The 21,701-nt window shown below is 35.0% G+C and overlaps 1 protein-coding gene across 16 annotated transcripts in view; it reads right to left on the bottom strand.

The window, feature by feature from the left end:
• DOP1A (DOP1 leucine zipper like protein A) overlaps positions 1-21,701 on the bottom strand; it is a 91,175-nt gene that overhangs the window by 22,611 nt on the left and 46,863 nt on the right. For 9 of the 16 annotated variants that reach the window (XR_011497874.1, XM_070496657.1, XM_070496665.1 and 6 more), the window contains 12 exons: positions 21,138-21,252; positions 20,733-20,762; positions 20,190-20,423; positions 15,119-15,740; positions 14,206-14,480; positions 12,886-13,038; positions 10,914-11,014; positions 9,261-9,520; positions 5,586-7,575; positions 4,645-4,756; positions 4,353-4,535; positions 2,644-2,769 (listed from right to left, as the gene is read on the bottom strand). Coding sequence is in view for 15 of the 16 variants with exons in the window: in XM_070496657.1 (XP_070352758.1) it covers positions 2,644-2,769; positions 4,353-4,535; positions 4,645-4,756; positions 5,586-7,575; positions 9,261-9,520; positions 10,914-11,014; positions 12,886-13,038; positions 14,206-14,480; positions 15,119-15,740; positions 20,190-20,423; positions 20,733-20,762; positions 21,138-21,252 (4,201 nt within the window). In the remaining variant the exon portion in view is untranslated. The remainder of the gene's footprint in view (positions 1-2,643; positions 2,770-4,352; positions 4,536-4,644; positions 4,757-5,585; positions 7,576-9,260; positions 9,521-10,913; positions 11,015-12,885; positions 13,039-14,205; positions 14,481-15,118; positions 15,741-20,189; positions 20,424-20,732; positions 20,763-21,137; positions 21,253-21,701) is intronic. The other 7 variants (XM_070496664.1, XM_014853129.3, XM_044757506.2 and 4 more) reach the window with 2 other exon arrangements.

Below are 21,701 nucleotides of genomic sequence, written 5' to 3'. Positions count from 1 at the left end.
GTGCAATGGCATCATGTCTAAAAAAACAATGTATGTACTTTAATTAAAAAATAATTTATTGCTAAAAAATACTATCATCTGAGCCATTAGCAAGTAGTAATCTTTCTGCTGGTGGAGAGTCTTGTAAAAAATGCAATATCTGCAAATTGCAACAAAGTGAAGTGCAATAAAACAAAGCATGCCTGTATTGAGTCTCCAATGTCACTCCCTTACTCCCCTAATTTTATTATCTCCTTTCCCCTATTTTCCATTACTCTAAGTTTATATTCTATTTCTGGCATTTATCTACTTTCTCTTCCAACCTTTACACTGATTTGTTTTGCTTCTGCCATAAGATTTTTAATATCCAAGAAAAACTTCAATTTTTTGCAATGACCTTTCTTATAATCTCCTCTTATTTCATGGATGCGATATGGTTTCACCTATTGAAAGACATCACTATTATTATTTACATTTTCTTGTTACCTCCATTGCTTCTTTTGAATTTTTTTGCCTAGTTGTTTTGGTTTTTGTCTTTCATATTAGAGGCTTTCTTCATGAGCGGTAATCCTTGTCATTCTATTCATATTTAAATGTGAGGAATAATAGTATAGCTAATATTTGCAGAGTGCTTATTAAGTGCCAGGCATTGCTCTAAGTGCGATAAATATGGTTTTGATTAGTGCCGTTGAGTTGATTCTGATTCCTAATGACCCTGAGCACAGCAGAGTGGAACCCTGACTGGTCTTTTTGTACCATCCTCTCATCTTCTGGTACTCTATCGGACAATGCTCTACTGCTATTCATAGGGTTTTCATGGCCAATTTTTTAGGAAGTGGATGGCCTGGTCATTCTGTCTTAGTCTGGAAGCTCCACTGAAACCTGTCCACCATGGGTGACCCTGCTGATATTTTAAATACTGGTGGCAGAGTTTTCAACATCACAGAAACATATAGTCACCACAGTATGACAACCGATAGACAGGTGTTGTGTTTCCCTAACCAGGAAACAAATCCAGGCCACGGTGATGACAGTGTATATGTATATTCTTCTAATTCTCACAAACCCATGAAGTACTATTTCTACCCTGAGGTCACATAGCTAGTCCCTGGAGGAGTTAGGATTTGAAACCCAAGGATCTAGTTTCAAAGTCTGTGCTCTTAACAACTATGTTATTACTGCCTTTCAAAAAGAAATTAACAAGTGATGGGAGTCAAGCATTTGTGTACAAGACTAATTAATAGGTAGGCCTCCCTGTGTGGTGATAACAGCCCAATTTTTTTGTTAGGGGACTCAAAAACTTCAGCTATAGGTCTTCTTGTCTTGCTCAGGTCATCTTTCTAGAGAGGAATCCTCAAAACTACCTGAGGGACATATATCTTCTTGCCATCTCACTGGGGTGAAACTGATTCCCATTTTTCAGTATGTAGACTTTTCCTGAATGCTCCTGTTTTCAGCATGAAGTCTAACTTCTACCTGTGTCAGTCTTGTGCCGCTGAGTCCAGAGCCTCTCTTGACAAACTCTTCATAGAGTAAACTTGACTCCAGTCTCCTGCTGGAGTAGGGTAGGAGAAGTGGGTGGTTGCTTGGGTTGGGGGAAAGGGCTCTAGAAGGAGTCTAAGCGCTCTTTACATAAGCTTTCAACCAATCCTCCAGATTTCAGCCCCATCCTAACCCTCTGCCTTTAAAAGTACCTGATACTCTCCTCCCAGAGACTGTCTGGTTTTACAGCGAGAATTGATTCCCTTCTTACATGCACTTAGATATCAGCTTTCTCTACTCTACTAAGTCAGCTACAACTCAGACGTGTTTTTCATCTGGCAAAATTTCGTTAACACTTATTTTTTTGCGGTTACCTCTCCCAATTTTTTGTCATTGTGGGTTTATGTCTTTTAAAATTCCTTTATTCTCATTTTTGGAAAGACAGCAGAGAAGAATGCATGTGTTCAATATGCCATGTTAAACCACATGTCCTTGACTGCTTTTAAATAGTCCAGGATTTCTGTTCTGTCCAATGTAATGTGTACTACTGAATCCTCACATGCAAACTAATGTGATAAGTGGGAATGTTTATTTCTATTATTTTAGAAATGTCAGCATATATGTAATGTGAAATCAGCACAAAAATAACAGATCAGAAACCTTTAGCTAAACAAATCATGTATCTTGTGTGAATGTAAATTTACTAGTCTTAATATCCTGAGTCACTATTTCTAATATAGAATACCTTTCCTGAACTTTCAAAGTCACAAGATTTTCACATATAATCCAGTCAAAACCAATACACGAAATACATTTAAAAATAAACTATTTACGGTATCGTGAAAAACTAGTCAAGGTGAAAACTTCTCTCTATATCCTTGCTTTGTACCTTGAATGACTAGCATTTTAAAAAATACACTGTACTATATTACCATTTCTATTTTAAAAAACAGCTACAGTTTTAATATCATACTAATTCCTTTTTTCAAATAAAATTATATCTTTTATACTTAAGAAATTTAGGCAACAATACATTATCTAAACCTGTAGACAAACTGCTGCTTTTCACTACCCAGCCCATCCCTGCCCCACTGCAACTAAGGGAGAGCTGAAAATCACCGAGTCCTCACCAAATGCTTACCAAGTGAAAAAAGAAAAAGTACCCAATGGTTAAATACACACCTTGGTCCTGGTGGTGGTTTTGTTCTGTTTTCTTTCATTCCATACGAACGCAATGGCAGCCATAAAGTGAACACCATGATTCATTGAAATGGGGCCTAATAATTCAAGAATCTGTTGTCTCAAGTTCTAAAGCAATTAAGCAAATGACAAGTGAGTTAAAAATTATGGAAGCATTAATAACAAAACTGCACTTTTAGTTTTTCTTGAAATAATACAGTAGCTATATGTTTTAATACCCAAACAATAGTAAACTTTAACAGTGTTAAGAGATGCAACCATGGTCATTTTAATTCTGGAAAATAAAAAAAAAAACCTATAAAATGACAACTACCAATCAGCCAAATGCAAGAGTCTATTTACTTGAGATAATTAAAAAAACACAATATATGAGATTCAATTACATTTGATGTAGATTCTTTAAAAAGTAGGGGGGGCAGGAGGTGTTTTATATTTAAGTCAGATTAAATAAAAGAAAAAAGCATCATTTAATCCAAATATCAGTATGTAGACAAAATCTTCTAATGGTTCTAACCTTTTTCCTTCTCCCAATTCTAGGTGTGTTCCCATGACTCCGAGATCTAGAAAGTCAGGTCTAGGATTAAGGTTAGGTAATTGTGGGATGTCAATTTGACAACCGACATAGTATACACACTTTTAAATATTCATACAATATTCTTCTAATATAAAGTAAAAAATGTGGAAAATACTCGAGTATAAGGAAGAAAAAAAATTCTTAAATCAAGCATTAATCCCGTCATCTTGAGATAATCAGTATTAACACATGAACTTTATTCCTTTTTCTGCAGATAATTTCTTCTTACATAATCGGAAATGCAATATTTACTGAATTATGTAATATCCCTGTTTCACTTAAATTTCCAAGCACTTTTCCATCCACTAAGAATTCTTCAAAACCACAAATATTAGTGGCTATATAATGTAACACTGAAAGAATAACTTAACCATTTCCTTATTTATTGTTGAGGGCCTCTTTTTTGCTATATTTAAATAAGGCTATAATGAACATCTTATAAATAAATTTTTGTATAATTTTGATTACCTTAGAATTACTAAAGTAGATTGCTAGGTCAAAGCCTGAAATTTTTAAAGCTCTCTATAAATTTAAAATAAATTTAAATTAAATTTAGCAATATTGCTAAATTGTTTTCTAGGAGGGCTTTGCACATTAAAAGTCAACTTAAAATGTCCTAAAAAAAGGGAACAAAGTTATAACATACAGGTATGAATGAACCTCAAAAACACTAGGTCACATGGAGGAAGCTAGATATGAAAAACCAAATAATGTATGATTCTATTTATATGAAATGGCCAGAAAAAGCAAACCTATATATAGAGAAAACAGATTAATGGTTGATTGTGATTAGGAATGGGAACAAGGAGTAACTGCAAATCGGCACTACGACCCTTTTTGTGGTGACAGACATGTTTGAAAATTAGATGGTGGTGATAGTTTCACTCTGTAAATTTACTAAAAACAAAAAATCACTGTATCATATATACTTAAAATAGGAGAATTTTGTGATATGTCATATCTCAATAAAATGGATAAAATTATTTGATGATTAATTATTCAATCCATGCAGAGTACCAAAGGAGTACTCAAATTATTCACAAATTCTGAATATAGTCTTGGGGAAAGTGCCTGAATAGACTCTTGGGCTCCACAGGTAAAGTGCGAATTGTCTAACCTTTGTAGCTCCAAGATTAATAGTGGTAACAGATGCGGATGCAGCAATAATCATCTTTTCTGAAGAATCAGCCTGATGCAGGATGCTCCAAAGTAATGTCACAGAGGACATGATCATATGAAGAATTGAGAGGATTCCACTGCGGGCTTCAAACAAGTGTTTTTGGTCTACATTGACCAAAAGCTATTGAAGTTGGGGGAAAAAACATATCATCATTTACTAAGGTTTACAAATGAGGACTCAGTAGACCTGATAGTCTTTAAAAAGGAGGCAAATATTTGTGCAGCCTTACTTGGTGATACTGTGTAGTAGGATCCAACAAACAGTAATGGATAATGGCTGTGATCCCTTCCAAAAGGGTAAGAATCATATCTGGTGGAATAATGGATGCCATCCACAGAGGCCTGAAATAAAATGCATTCATCTGAACACAACTTCTGTGAAAGACAAGTTTGTGTTTTATTGATAGTAAATGTCCAGCATGTGGTAGGCACACAGTAAGTGCTCAATAAGTATTATATGAATAAACAACTAAAAGGATAAATTAAGAGCTTTTATATCCTAATCTATAAAATAAGTGAGTCACACTAAATGTACTAAAGTTCTTTCTGGCTAAAAAATTCTATACAAAATAAACAAATATCGCTAGCAAATCTCGAGTAACCACACGATGGCAGCATGTCAGTATTAAGTGATACAGGCAGTTTTCTTATATTTTACATGTAGTAGCTGAGGTTATACAGGCGATAAACCAGACTCTAGTCTATGAAACATCTGGCTAATTTTTGACAGACTAATTTTGAACATGGCCTGGGGATACAGATAGAATTTACCACCAAACCATGAAAATCTAGAAGAAATAAAATCAGATAGGATTTATTAATAAATAAAATTATTTGTAATTTAAAAATAACTTTAGTGTGAAATTGATTTGCATTTAGATAACATTAAAATAAACCTAGGGAAACCCTTTGCTGAACTTTCTATTACTTTTGCCAACTCAGTCAAGAAGACCATTAAAATTAATTTTAGCCCTTAGGAGAAAAAAGGCCTGTTTAAATATTCCTTCCCTTTCCATTCTTGATTCTTTTATTGATACTCCTCCTCAAGCTAAATACTATTTGTAATCTACTGATAACGACTAATTTATTTACTCAAATTGTGACTTTCTGGATGATTAAGCAATCATATATGTGAAAAATGTCAATGATAAAGTTAAAAATCAACCCTTACCTACTATCAGATAATCCGGTTTCATATTTGTACTGCTGAATTAGATTATCCAAATTTCTGCAAAGTTGTAGCGTTACAGAAACAACCACTCTCTGTAGAACTTTCCCCATGTAAGGCAGAGTAGATGTGATTAAACCAATCCATTGTGGGTGCATCTTACAAGCACAGTGTTGATGTAAAGCTCGTATCACTGCACAGAGGAACATGCCTTGACATGTGATCGGCTGAGCGTGCAAATACTGAAGAGAAGTCATGGGCTGATGGGGACTGATGTGTTCCAGATCAGATACCACAAAATCAAAACCTGTTTCATTCTCTTCAGGGATAGTCATTACCCGGTGTTCTAGAACAATGAGCCTCTGAAGTACTTTCAGAAGTTGTGACTGGAGTGTGCTGCCATTGTCAAATTCATCCTCTGAGAAATTGATAAGGCTGTCCTCTGAGAAACCTTCTTCAACAGCCACCACATTCTTACCTGCCATTTTCTCACTATGCCACTTCTGTGCACTAAAGATAGATGACAGCAAACAGTGAAGAATAACTTTTTGAACTTTGCACTTAGATAACATATCAGAGATAAAACTAGGGAAACCCTTTGCTGAGCTTTCTATTACTTTTGCCAGCTCAGTAAAGAGTAGTGTCAAAATTTCTATGCTCATCATCTGCATGTTTCGATTGCCTATTAAATCTTGTGCAGTGACCTTGACATGAGTTGGGTAATGGCTACGCATGTAATATAAGCAGAGGGAAATAAGAATTTCTATGTACATAGAACTCCGGAAGTTATGATTTGAGTCCACTGGTATGTGACTATAAAAGTCTTTGCCCATAACAGAAATCCGGTGTCTGGCCAACAGATTCTGAAGCAGAGACAACTGAGGGGTATATGCATTATTTACACTAGTGGTTGAAATGGCATTTACGAAAGCAATAGGGTTAGTTTTCAAGATGGCTTTGATGGCAGAAAAGGCATAGAGAGTCCTTGATGAATCATACAACTGGAGATACAGAAGCACATGTTGATAGAGAGGATGGATGTTGAAGCTGGGAGATTTCCGTGATCCTGGAGAACCCATGTCACTCTCAATTTCAGAAATCTCTCCCTCTCCACAGCTATACCAGTTCTCCAAATCCAGACCATCACTAAAGAATACACTGGTTTGTTTGAGTTTTTCATTTGAAGGTTTTTTCTTGTCATCATCCTTTTTTCTGGCAAGTTTGACTTTAGGTTTTGCTCCTGGTTGTTTACCTGACTCCTTAACAATTGTTTCTTTCTCTGAGACTTTTTCTGATAGTTTTTCTTTGAAGCTGAACTGAATACTACTGTGACTCCTCTGTCTAGATTTGGTTTCTGTGGAAGCAACGGAAGAGTCATGGACATTCTGTGTGGTTCCTGAAATACAAGGTGAGGAGCTATTTCTGGAGATTCCGTTTGCCACGAACTCATGGCCTCCCTCTGCAGATAGAGACAGAAACTGAGAATTTTCGTTACTCAGCAAAACATTCTGACTCCGCTCAGCGAACTGTTCTTCACTTTTAGTTGCCTCCTTGCCTGGATCTGCATCATTGTGCTTTGGGGACATAGCTTCAGTTTCTAACTGAGATGTAACTGATGCAGATTCTGCTTCAAGGCCACTGACGACTTTACATATTAGGTCAAACACCACCTGCTGAACGTCATCATCTGGGGAGTTGGCATTTGGGATCTGAGATTCCTCTTGGGTATTTACATTTTCAGGATCAACTTCGTAACTCAAGCTGTCCCCAGCAGAGGACTGTGAACACCCAGAGTCAGAACTCTGAAGTATTTCAATTGGCTGGTCTGGAAGATCAAAATCAGATACAACCATTGGAATCGTCTCACTGCTGGTACTTAGAAGGGAAAGTCGGTCACTTAACGGATTAACAGTGAGACTAAAGTTCTCTATCTCGTCCATGGAAAGTGGCTTCTCACCATTTCCTTTAGATGCAATGAATTGAACTTGGCTTACTGGCATATAAGAAAAATAGTAAAGAAGGAAAATATAAAATATATTAAAATAATTGAAATGTACACTGAACTCAAGATCTTTAATCATTAGTTTCATCATCTACTTATATTTTCCTATTAAAATTATACTTTATTACTATTTAGATGTTTTAAGTTAGAAAATTATGTTGATAAATATTAGCTGGAATTTAATAAAGACAATTCAACAATAGAAAGCCTATTATTCAAATGAATTAAACAGAACACATTTAACAGAAAATATAAAAATTTGTCTTAATCCCCAAACAAGACACCCTTTCTACTGCAGTTCAAAATTTTAGTGTTTTTTCCCTCCCTGTGTGATACTTCCCTTCACTTTTGCTGTTTCTAAGAATTCAAATAGTTTAGTATATAGTTAATGTATAAATACACAAATAACCTCCTTGATTTTAATAAAATTCAACAAACATTTATGAATTATCTAGTCTGAATAATGCCCTAAACCAGGAGACAATGAGGGTAAGAGAAGGAAAAGACATCACTCTTTTCTGCAAGGAGTTTAAACTAAGTAGGGGATCACAAATACATTCCTCCATTTCTATACTTTCGGGGCCATAGTATGTCGATGGCCTTCCTTAGCAAGGGCAGAAGGCTTAGTTTCATATGAATAGTACAAACCAAATGCTATCAAATTCAGGGAAAGCATTATGATACCACGGGTGAGGTGTGAGACTGATCTCGAGGGAAAAGTGACAATTCGGCAGACAGGCAGGAACTGTGGCAGGTAAAGCACTAACAAAGAAGTTCTGGCAATAAGCAGGGTAGAGCATGTTCTTAGAAGGTTCAGAGGAAGCGGTGGGAAGGAAGCTAGAGAAAGGAACCAAGGCTCTGTAGAAACACACTAAAGATGAAGTAGGAGCATGATGGTTTAGTTCCAGCTTCATCATTTACCAGCCATGGGACTTTGAGAAAGCTATGGCCTTCTAAGCATCAGCTCCCTGCTCAGTAAAAATGACCTTTTTATTACTGACCTCACAGGGTTATTTGTCAAGACATACAAATGAGATATGTGAGACTCTTTTGTTTCTAAAGTATAATAAATTAATCTATGGAGCCATTATCACTGTATTAGAGAGAGCATCGCTCGACAGTTTATCAAGTGTGAATTTCATAGTAATAATGGCGAATGGTCATCAAACACTTATAATATGCCAGTCACTGCACCAAACATGCCACAAACATGACTACATCTAATGTTCACAATAAAGCCTTGAGAGGTGGGTATTATTATTCACATTTTACAGATGAGGAAAATGACTCATGAAATATAAACGTGCATTATAAGCTTACTATAAATTCCCAGTAAAGTATCTACAAAGCTTTGTAGGATCAGGACTGCTAAATAAACTCTAAAGGTGTCTCCATCAAAATTGAAGAACTTCTTCTCTGACCAGAGCTGTGCTGATTCCTCCCCTGAAAGAGTCAACTGATCAGAGATCCAAGTCCTCTATCTAAGACGGTCATTGATGAAATACATTCTGACACGGCCCATGTGAGCACTGCTATTGCATGATGAGGGGAGAAAATAAGCCCAAGGAGAAAAATCTCACATTCAATTCTCTTGCCAATCAATCTTGTGATCACGTCTCACATTATTTTAATAACTTAATTCTAAATAAAGATGTTTACTTCCATATGATATTCACCATTGCTGCATGCAAAATTTTGCATGCAATGCTTGTCACTCTCTTCTCCAGGGTAACAGGGAGCCTTATTCCAATAACGTTCTGCTTGTACCCGCTGCACTGAAACCCTCTGAGTTTTTGGATGAAGCAGGAGCAACAGCAGTGGTTCCAAAACTCTTGCAATATCATGTCTTTGTAGGACTTGGTTCAGCCAGGCTTGCCCCACAGAGCTAGTAGAACCATCGAGACTATTAAGGCTATCTAACATGATGAACAGTGACCTACAATAAACACCAATAATTAAAACAAAGAACAAAACACCTACTTTAACTATAACACACTAATTTTTCTAAAATTAACACTATTCTATGTTTCTTATTTTGAATTAACTACTTTAAACTGATCATATTTCAGGATAACTTCTGACCACAGCATTTTAATAATCTTAATCTCTACAGTCTCAGTATACACAATGAGAAAGGAGACAACACTCTTTTTCCCTTTTGTTATATACTTGAGTTTTTTGAAATTTCACAAGCACACATTACTTTTATAAGATAAATATAAAAAAATTAGAAAATTAGTCTTGTTTTAGCAACATAATCCTGTTCAAATCACCAAATACTGAACCCCCTGCAAGTCAACACTATTTCCACGCTGGTCCATGCTCCTCTGCTCCCACTCTCTTTATGAGTCAAAAGCGTGCGCTTAATTCAAGGAAAGACCTTCTCTAAAAAGTATGGAGGTATGGTTTGGAATCAGAAAACCCAAGATTCAAATCTGGGCCATCCACTTTACCTCATGTGTGGTCTTGGGCAAATCATTTAACTTGCCTGGGCCTTCACTGCCTCACAGGTATGATGAGGAAAGGCAGTCATCAAATTAGAAATGGTATTTGTAAAGTACCTAGGCCCAGGGCCTAGTTCATTGTAGAGGTTCAACAGCAGGTCATTTAAAAATGGTAATGCTGCCTGAAAAGCACCAGCTGAAATAACATCTAGTAGAGCACACACGTGATCCTGAGCTGGGCTCTAAGCATAGTTAGGTTTGTGGCCACCTCTATGAGACCTGCTGGTGAGACTGCTGTCTTATACCAATATATAAATCTACCTATACATAGCATCTCCTTGGAACTTAATGCAAATCTCTTGTTTGGGTTATAAGTCATCTAAGTAATCTAGACAAACAGCAAAAGCACTCTCAGGTAGCTACAGGTTCTCTGAATTCACGGAAGGGGTTTGTCAGTATTTCAGCTGTAGATTTTAGTAAGTCTAGGTCAGGCAGAAGATTGAGAATAACTGCTGGAGAAATACAATGCAATCTACTGTTTATATGTAATTTCACTCAATGTGAATATGGACTCAAGAAGGCGGTATCCATTGCTGTATTCCTGACACCTGAGAAAGGCACCTGCCACACAGTAGGAGCTTAATGAATAGTCGTCCAATGAAAGGAAGGAGCACTGGGTCCTCCAGAGCTAGAAAGGGAAAATCTGGTAGATAAATAAAAATGCCATGCATTTTAATATACTGAGATTTTCAACAATAATTTATAAATTCTATTTATAAAATTTGTAAATTGCTATTGCCTACTCCTGCCAAAATAACCAGAGGATTCAAGAAAAGAGACATTACGATATCCGACTATAAAATCTGAATATAAAATATAACCAACCTGTCAAAAGAACGTGCAAAAGATGAAGACTTATTTATATGGAGGTCCCTTGTTAGATGCCAAAGAACTGCAAACTTTGTATGTGCTTCCATCCTTATTTTCTGAGGAGGAATATGGCAGATTAAATTATTTTATTCTCTCTTGAAGATATTAAGTGATTTTAGTAAAATCAAAGTAGCCACTTAAGAGAGAGTATTATGTTCAACATTCACAGTACTCTAATACATGCTGCAATAAACTTATTTTTTTTATGGACATAGAAAAGTAGAAAATACTTAAATATACACAGAAATATTAAACCTAAAGGAGCATCTCACACTGACTCATAGATAATTATTATTTAGTTTAGACTAGGAAATCAATTTACTAGATAATTTCATAACAAGGGATAGAAAGAGCTAATAACATGCATGTCAAGATACCTTGAGAATAGGAAGCGCTTTCCCTGATTTTAATATAAATGCTTAGTAGTCAAAATTGATTTTACACAACTATATACCTTTGCTTCCAGAAATTATATATTAATCCCAAATGAATTTATCATCACTTATAAATTTAAACATCTAAAACATTATTTCTATAAAAAGAATATTACGCCACTTTTGGGATTATTTGGAAAAGATTAAGCGTTAAGACAACAATGGACATAACGATGCAAAAATAAATTATTTAGAAAGACCAGCATTTGGTATTAGATAAGGAACATGTATTAATCACTATTTATAATTAACTTATATTACCAAAATTTTTATAGTCTTTCCATATAGACTATCCTTCAAGTAAAGGCCCCTCAAATCAGGGATTCCAACTGTCTAAATTGCTTGTGATAGGTCAGAGGAATGTTTGCTTTTTCATGGGCTTAATAAACACTTTTCCTATGAAGCCTACGTTTATACATCAACCATTACAAACATGTAAAAATAAAAGTAAGTAATAACAGGTATTTAAATTTTTTTCATGGATTTATGATATCTTTTATTCAGAAGTTAGTATTTCTTTACAAACAAAATATTGCACACGTAAACAGTATATAGTTTGTCCTAGATTTATACTTAATGGAAAAAAATTATTAAAATACAAGGCTTTATTTAAAATTTTATTTCTGAACAATTTTGAAAGAATATGTTGAAGCAGAAATAGAATTTTAACATTTTCCTTGGAATAAACTTTTCATTCTTCTCATTTACTCCTTCATTTGCACTTCCTCTCTTGCCAAATGCTTCATTTATTCATTACAAAGCCTTTTTTAATGTGGCCCATTCAAACTCACTAGCATTTAGTTTTTTAAAATTGGGGCAGTCCACTTCTAAAAGCTGTTCATAAAATCTTAAATTTGTATTACAGAGCAGGCACAGGAAGACCAGAAACTTCATTAAGTTACCCTGAAGAAGTCAGTGATAACGAATGCTCTGGCTTCTTCTCAGGCCCACTCATAGCTCAGCCATCTTTACTGTAACTGACTTATGTATCACTTCCTCTACAATAGGATTCAAAATCCTTATTTTGGATATTTATTATAACGAAAATAATGTAACTTTACATACTACCATTCTATAGCTTATTAATGTAACTTAAAACACATTATTTCTTTTCCCATATAGTATCAGTTAATGTGTCCAACAATTTCATCATTGAGGCCATCGATTTCTCTTTAAATGACTCAAGAACTTGGACCAGCAACAACTTTAATCATCACTACCCATAACAGGTGTCCTGAACTAAGAAATAAACCCAGCATTTGATTCTGGCTTGCTTGATTTTTCATATTACTGATGTTTTTGTAAATAATTTTCCTCTAAAAAGAACAGAACGCATTTATTTTAAAGATACTAAGATCACTCTGAATGAAACTATACTATCTCTTATTCAGATACTAGCTGTAATCATTCTCCTAGAATTTCCTTAATTTACCTTTTGGTATAATGAGAGCAGAGGCGGGGAGAGAGCACAGGATAAGAAGAGAGAAATTTACCTTATCTTTATGGGTTAACTGCTGACTTATAACATCCTCACAGATGCTAGAAGAAGGAACCAAGTTATGTAATTGATAAAACAGTTCCACACTCTTTTGGTGGTGCTGAGGCGTCCCATCTCCCAGCTGGTCCCACAATGTTAAAGCTACATGCTATAGAAAAGGATATAAAAGTGACAGTGTTATAAAACCATAAACAAAAATTTATTTAACAAACATTTCCTATTAGGTACAAACAAGTCTCTGACTGCCAGACCCGGAAGGTCTTTAATACTCATTATACCACTGGGATGACTTTTAAAAGTGTAGCTTTCCATCTGTCCACTTTCTGGTCATCCAGGCCCTTAAAACCTCTTATGATAGTGCTTTAATAATATTTATTTTAAACATCAGACATGTAAGCACTTTCTGCAGGGCCAAGATAAGACCCCATTTCACTATTTTAGTGAAATTTAATAAAGTGATGCTAGAATATATTATCTTCCTTAAGAGGATACAAATCCCACATTGAATGTAATTTAATATTTACGGTTATATGCTGCAAAGTGAAATATAATTCATAGTCCAAATACCCAAACTACTTAAGACATACAAAATAGGTCATATGTATTTCAGAGCTACATTTGTTAATGCAGCATTTGATGATCTATGACAGCATTAATAAAAATGCAACAATCTTCAGGATTTACCACCACAATGTTATAGAAATCAACTCTAATCTAGTAGAGGGAACTATCCAGAGGGGCACAATGACTTGAAATCAGATTTTAAAAATTTTTATCTTTCGTGCATAAAGAATCCACCTGCTTAAGATGTAATACAATTCAAATATACTTGATATTCTTTGTAAGTAGAGAATATCTGCACTGTTGTGACAGAAATTAAAGAATGCATTTTTTTCTGAATGACATAATACACCACAGATGATAATCAGACAATACAGAGTCAGGAAAACTTTTGCTGGGAGTTTTGGAGAGCTGCAGTTGTACTCTGAAAAGCAAAAGTTCACAACCACTTCATCTGGAAGTAAGTTTTACTGCATAAATGAGCTTTCCTCTTTTTTAGCTGAAATTATTTCTTCCATGGCCTTAATGCCTTAATACTTGCCTTTCTTTACCCTAAGGCTTCCCTCATCCTTATCTTTTTTCTCCTCAGAAAACTGAGGAGAAGATGGCCAAAGCAGTAGAGATCAAGTGTGGTATTTTTTCTATATGATATGATATTAAGAAGTGTTCAATTAAGCCTGATTATCATCTTTAAAATCTCTGCTAAGCAAACTAGGTCAAGTATCACCTTAGGCATGTATTTCTTAGAATTTACCTTGAAAAATTCAGTCTTCTCAGCTATGTACCTCAGATTGCCCGGAGTGAGGGGAGGCCTAATAACCACAGCTACTCTTCCCTGGTTTGGACTTAAGGGTTGTGCAGGCTCCACACTGTTGATGTTTTCCCCAGTGACCATGGCCACAGACTGCGTCAAGCCCACCAGGTCCATGACTAGTGAAATAGCAACACTCTGCACGCTGAAATCACTCGCTTGGCTACAAGCATTCATCAGAGTCTGGAGCCACAATGGAGGCTGCACATGCTCCCAGTCTGAAACAAAAGATGGAAGCCAACAGAGGTCATCCCACTAAAGCTTTCACACATACTCTAACTTCCAAGTTAATTTCAAAAAACAAAGCACCTCTACTTAATTCCTTTAGGCCTTGATCTTTTAACAAAACCATGGTTTCTCACCTGTAGCTTTAAGAAAATAAAGCAGCAATGAGAATTTCATAAACTTTTTTAATATGTATTTCTTATGCCAAGTTATACAATCTATTTTCCTGTCCTAAAAGACAGTAGATTAATCAAACATTATGTTTACTGTACTATGTGTGTGTTTATATAAAAATTCCAATAAAGGTAAACACACATGATACTAGTCATAATAAAGGAAACCAGTAGATCTAAACGTTATATTCCTTTTCTTCAGAGAAAGGAGCTGATTTCTTTCTTACCTTATACTTACTTGCAAGCAAAGTGAAAGATAACAAAATCACAAAATTTTCTAACATTTCAATCTCCCCGTAATGACAATATTTTGTTAAAAAAATCTACAAATTAAAGTAACACTTTTAAAAATTAACTGGCTGAAAAAAAAAGTCCAGATTTAATATGAGTGCTTCTTAAAAAAGAAAAAGCATGCCATAGAAAATATTTAAATATAAATAAAACAGAGATGACCTTACCAGTCTCTGATTTTTCAGAATGTAACTCTGCGGTATGGTTCCCCTCAGCAATGTAAACTGGGAAACTTGAGCACTCCAAAAAGAGCTGACAGGCAGCAAGGAAGGCAGAAAGGTATTCTTTTGAAGTTTTTTGTTTATTTATATGTCTCTCTTTTACATCTCCATGTGAATCTTTGTCCCATTTTGAAGTCTCTCCTTGCTCTCGACTGAGATCCCCTTGCTGCTCTGTAGCCAAAGCCTGAGAAAAAGAGTTACTCTGAATGATGTAGAGGTTGATAAGTCTAGTGAGAAACTGTTGGACATACTCCAAACAGCACTGCATTGCAGTCTTTTGGGCTGTCTTCCCACTTCGGGGTGCTGTCCCCTGAGTGACTATGGAAGGGAGCTGGACGACAGTTTCTTCGGATCCCACAGTGGAGGCTGTTTCTGTCTCAGAGGATGTGCTACCAATTGGGATGGCAGCTGCCCCCTGTCCCTCACTCAGTTCTCTGTCAATATCATCAGTTCGGTCTGCTTGATACTGTATGAACTCAGTGAATCCACTCTCTGATGATCGACTACTAGGTGGATTTTCTCCATCTTCAAACACTTCAGTAGGATTTTCAAGAGAAACTGATGATACCTAGTAGAGATTACAAAGAGTATAAGGCTGAGTAGCTAAATGTATATATTGGGAATTAAAAATTAGAAATGGCCATGTTTTGAGAGAAGTCAGTTTTAGATTAGAGTATTCACAACTTAATGTACATACTTGGTTGAATCTCAAAATAGTTTCTACAATTGAATCATATGTCTATGATAATGAACAGGAAATATGAATATGGTTCTAATGAGTATATTAATATAAAGTCATTCACTAAGTATTTATTATTAACTACATGCATAGCATAAGGTCAGATTCTTGAGGGTAAAATTTGTATGTACAAATCTCCAGGATCCATATGCTTGTTCTCAAATGACTAACAATTTATTCAATCTACTTCATGAAACCACTTTCCTAATGTCCAAACAATGTAATTTTCCTAATATCCAAATAACGCAAGGAACGAAACATGTAAGGTAAAAAACAAAAACAAAAACGACATTTTAAAAACCAGATATAAAATCTAATAGGTCATCTGTTCAGGACTACATGAATGTGAAATTTCTGTCTTCAATATATAAAGTACCACTTAGATGTTTGCTGTTAATCTTTCAGGCTTTCACAGTTACTAAATCCACATAATATGCCAGACACTGTGTTAGGTAGTAGGAATAAAAGGAATAGTTTGCAATCTAGAGGAGAAGATAAGAGACAATTACAATATAAACAAAAAATGAACTAGCTACTGAAGTAGAGCTGGAATTGATTAACCATTCCCTCCCTATAATGATAGGATGAGTATAATCATCAAGCATATTTTCTGGCTTAGTTTAAGTAAACAAAAGTTGTATATATCATGCTTTTCTTGGGTGATTAGGCCAGAGCATAATTTGAATTTGACTAAGGTCATTAAAAAGAGATCTTATTGAAGATCACTGAAGATACACACCAACTTCTCTGCTGCTACAAAGCGAGGTCTCACCCAATGTTCCTTACTTTAGTGAATCATACACCATGCATCAAATCAGCAAGAGAGAAACCTAAGCAGTGATTCTTGTACCTTCTCCACTTCTCCTTCACACTTCCCCTCCATTCACTGCAGCAGGGTGGTTTTGGGTGCTGGCCATGAGTCAGCTAAGGCTTTGCCACTTACTAGCATGGCAAGTTATTTAACCTCTCCAAACTTCGGTTTCCTCATCTGTATAATTAAGATAATAATTCCTATATTTTACAGTTGTTATGAGGATGAATTAAGACAGTCTATATAAAGCACCTGACAGTTAACAAACAATAAGTGTTAGTGATCACTCATTACCCTTACCAATCCATTACTATGGCTAATTGATTTTTCCTCCTAAATCTATGGCTAAACCATACATTTCTCTCTGTCTTCACTCTCCCATCTTGTTAGCACATTACCACCACCTCTCACCTGCACTACTGCAGGTCTCCCCACATCCATTTTTGTCTCTCAGATCCGTACTCCACACTGCAGGCAAAATAATCTTTCTAATACACAAATCTGATTATGTCACTTGCCTCTTTCAAACCTTCAGTATCTTCCCAATGCTCCTAAGATAAGGAATAAAAGCCTTAGTACAGTGAAAAAGGCTCCGTAAGACCTGGCCCCTGCCTACCTCAACAGCCACACTCCCCCTCACTATCTGCATAGTGTTCCTTTCTGCCTAAGAGCCTTTGTGAACGCTCCTTCCTCTGTCAAGCGCTCTCTTCTTTCTGCCTCACTCCTACCCCAATTCCTGTAGGGCTTCACTCAAACAATCCTTCCTCAAGAAAGTCTTCCTGAGGCCCTAATCTAGGTTAGATCAGCCCATTTTCCACATTCCCACCACGCTACATTTTCCTTCATACATTTATCACAACTATAATTCAATGTGCAATTATTTGTTGAACGTGTGTCTCCCAACTTTCCAAAAGAAAGGGTTGAGAAGGGTAGGGAATACCTACTTCACCTCTGGATATCCAGTGCTTTATACAGAGTGGGTGCTCAATGAAGAGAGGCTGTTTTCTCTATTTCAAAGGTAAGAAAACTGAGGCTCAGGGAAGTTAAAAAAAAAAAAATGTGCCCAAGGTTATAGCAAATAAGCTTAGTAGTTAGTAGAAGAGCTCAGATTAGGTGATTCTAAACTTCATGCTCATTTCACCATAGCATACCACTATATCTATAACAGTATGACATCTTTTCATATTATAATGTTAAAGTTTAGAGGCAGGTATCAGAATTGAACTTAATTATCAATTTTTCTCTTTTGAAAGGTTAATCATCTAAAATCTTAACACATTTTAAAAAGAAGTCTTACTTAAATGGTAAGATTGTCATTAGCTTAATACTATAAAGTTATTTCTGTATTGATCTTTTTTATATAAGGATCATAAAACAAGAGACAATATTATGTTACAATTCAAGCTATGCATTCAGTTAAACTTGCATATATTTATAATATTTAGCTGTATTGTCTCTATTATATAACCATGTTTCAAATTATTTTATACTGAAATGTCTTTCTGAAAATAGAAAAGAATTACATATTTTGGACATTTGGGTATAGAGATCCAATATCCGATTTTACAAAAATGTACCAAGTGCACAGAGACAAAATTAGATTTATAATTTTTTAAGGAATCATTCCTTCACTTATACTTTCAGAAGAGGAATACAGAAAGTACCCTCAGATTTCAAATACGATCAGTTTTCACACACACATCTCAGAAAAGATAATACCATTGTGCTTCAGTGAAAAATAGGAAACAACAAATATGCCCTGGAACTATATAAGAAAACCCAAGGTGGAGGGGTAAGCATACTCTAAGGTTAATGAATCATTGTATTTTTTAAACAAGTATACTATTTAATTGTATTTCATTTAACATGAATGGATATTCCCATTTATCTTATCTGTAACCATCAATAAATGCCTCCAGATGTTTTCAACATAGTAAATATGAACATATTTGAATATGCTATTGAGAGAAGGCTAAGATCCTTCCCTCACTCTCATTAATCTCACTCAAATAAAAACCAAAGCTTCAAAAGCAGTTAAGACGTGTTTTAGTTTTACTTTTAAAAAGATTCTAGAGGCATAAATTATGGAAAAACAACACAACAAAATGAATTTCCCAGCAACAGAATCATATCATACCAGAATAGCATAACAGAATCTCACATATAAATAATAAGCAGGTAGGAAGGAAATTAAGAGAGACTGGTTTTGCTTTATGTAGGATGATCCTGGGATATATTGAAACTGATTAAGGATCAGTAATGTTCATTTCATATATGAAAAGCAATATATTCAGAAGGACGAAGAAAAAAGTTTTAGGATTAATACTTGATGGGAAACGTTGTCTGAAATCATCCTGATAATATATTGTGCCTGGCTGAAAAAGATAAAAAAGCAACTGAAAAGAAGTTGGGGCAGCTATACAAATACAGGATTTCAGTAATGAATCTTATACACTAGAAATGTTTAAATCTTCATTTTAACACAGTGCCCCGTGTCTAAATTCAATGGAATTATATAATTCCATTGAATGTTTTCATTAATATTTGCTTAAAAATATTTTAGTATTATAAACCTGAAAGCTTTGAATATTGATTTTTCCATAGGTGTTTTATAGGTATTTAAGTATGTTACTAATGAGAGACATTAAAATTACTGTAACTCTATTCAACATCATACAGTAAGCATTAAGAATCTGGAAGACTGAGGAGAGTAAAAAGATTATGGATTTCAAGAAGCGCATGTCAAAAGTTTAGTGTATATATGAAAGGGACCAGTAAAGTTTAGATGACAAACCTGCTGTCCAATATGGTAGCTACTAGCCACATGTGGCTAGTGAGCACTTAGAAATCCGACAGAGGAACTAAATTTATTTCAATTAATTTTAATTAAAATTTAAAAATTGGTAACTTATTAGAAAACCTTTACGTATATTTAGGACAACTTGGGTATGTGAATCTAATTTTTCAAACGTAAATTTTATGAAATTAAATACAGATCAAGTATTTCTGATAAAAATTTAGCGTTTGAATGAGGATGTGCTGTAAGTGTAAAATACAGAGCGGAATTTTGCAGACAGTACAAAAGAGAATGTAAAATATCTAATGTTTTTATATTACATCAATTTTAGATTGATTACATGTTGAAATAATAAGTTAGCTATATGGGGCTAAATAAAATATAATTAAAATTATTTTCACCTGTTTCTTTTTGCTTTTTTTAATGTGGCTACCAGAAAATTAAAAATTACGTATTTTGTTTGCATTATATTTCTATTGGAAAGCGCTGATACAGACAGTTAAACTACACCAGAGCCAAAAGCCTACAGGACGGTCTACTGCCACAACATTTGGATCTAGGAAAGACTCACTAATATTCAAATGGTTATGTATAAGTGATTTTACTCAGAAACTGTTTGGCTTTGAAGAAATATAACTAGTGTAATACCAAAATTAATAGTTCACATTACCTTTTTGTCTTCCCATTCTTTGACTGAGTTGTTCTGCCCACTTGGAAAGTGCAACACACCTCCTGTGCTGGCAGATAACAGTGGAGGTTGAACCTTGCTAAGGATCTTTGAGCAGAGCCTGAGTGAATCTGTGAGTTCAGACAAGTGCAATGTCTGGAGATGGCTTGTCAGGGCAGAAACCATCCTGAGCAGCAACTGGGGCAAGTGTTCTGTCTGGATTTCAATGTAAGTCTCCTGAAAATAAAAAGGAAATGAGAAAAGCTTAAACAATGTATAATACAAAAGTTATGTTATTTTATTTACATTTAATCTATACAAAAAAGGAAATAATTTTACTCAACTATAATATTTTATATGTATCATGCTCTTAACATTGTATGGTCATTTTGTTATTAATGACATAAAACTTCTATTCCCAAATTCTCAATTTATGTACTTCAAAGCATATATTATAAAATAACCCCAGTTTTATCTGCTACATCACTGGAATTATAACAAACGTAAATGCAATCAGTTAAAAACAAAACAGGCTGAATGTCATACCTGACACAGCACCCTCATACTTCTAGTAGGCTTCAAAATGAGAAAGCAAAGAATTGAGAGAAAAGATAAGGGGAAAAGTTTCCAACAGTCTTAATTTAATAGAAAGAATCATTAATAAATACAAATGCAGCATTAGATCATTATACACTAAACATTTAAGATTTCAATAACATGCAATTATAAAGTATATTCCATATATTAGGTAAGACTTGTATATGTAATATATATATATGTCAGAGGACAAAAAACACTTGGAAAATCTTATGAAAAAAAGCTATGCCAAAGGGAAAGAAAATCAATCTAATTTTAAAGACGAAATTTATTTGAAGATGAGGTTCGTCTCCAACATGAAATATTTAAACTATGTTAGATTTCCTCAATAATTTTTTACCATGGTGATCTTACCAAAGAAACTATATCCAATAAAAAATCCACCAGCAGGCAGAAACTGGTCAGCTGTAACTCAGATGACTCGCTACTGTCTCCAGGCCCAATCTGAAGTCTGGCGTGCAGCGTCCTCCTAAAAGGACAAAGTCCACTTTAACAAGTATACTGTCAACTGAAATGAATACATGTGACAACATCATTGTCTTCTTAATGAGGGTCAAGTCAACACTGGGACACACAGGGTAATGTTCCCGATGAAGTACATTCCTTTCCTCCACGACCTACTGTAGCTCTACATGGAAAATTCCCAAAGCGAGATTTCTAAGCTTAACCTCTCCCTATAACTCCCAATCTGTACTTTAAGTGTCGTAGATAGGTCTCATTTGGGGGGACTTATTTCCCATTGCTCCCACTATAGATATCGTTTCCTACTTAAAATGGATTATTTGCTGCTTGATTTCTAACCTCAGGGCCTTTGTTTATACAAATTTGTCCTCCTGGATTGCCATCCTCCCCAACCTCATTCTCTCATATCCAGAATGCATCCTTCCTTCAAGGTTTGAGATCAAATGTTACCTCTTC

The sequence above is a fragment of the Equus asinus genome, chromosome 24 (assembly GCF_041296235.1).
Source record: "Equus asinus isolate D_3611 breed Donkey chromosome 24, EquAss-T2T_v2, whole genome shotgun sequence".
NCBI lineage: Eukaryota > Metazoa > Chordata > Mammalia > Perissodactyla > Equidae > Equus > Equus asinus.
This window is presented reverse-complemented; position numbering and strand designations above follow the sequence as displayed.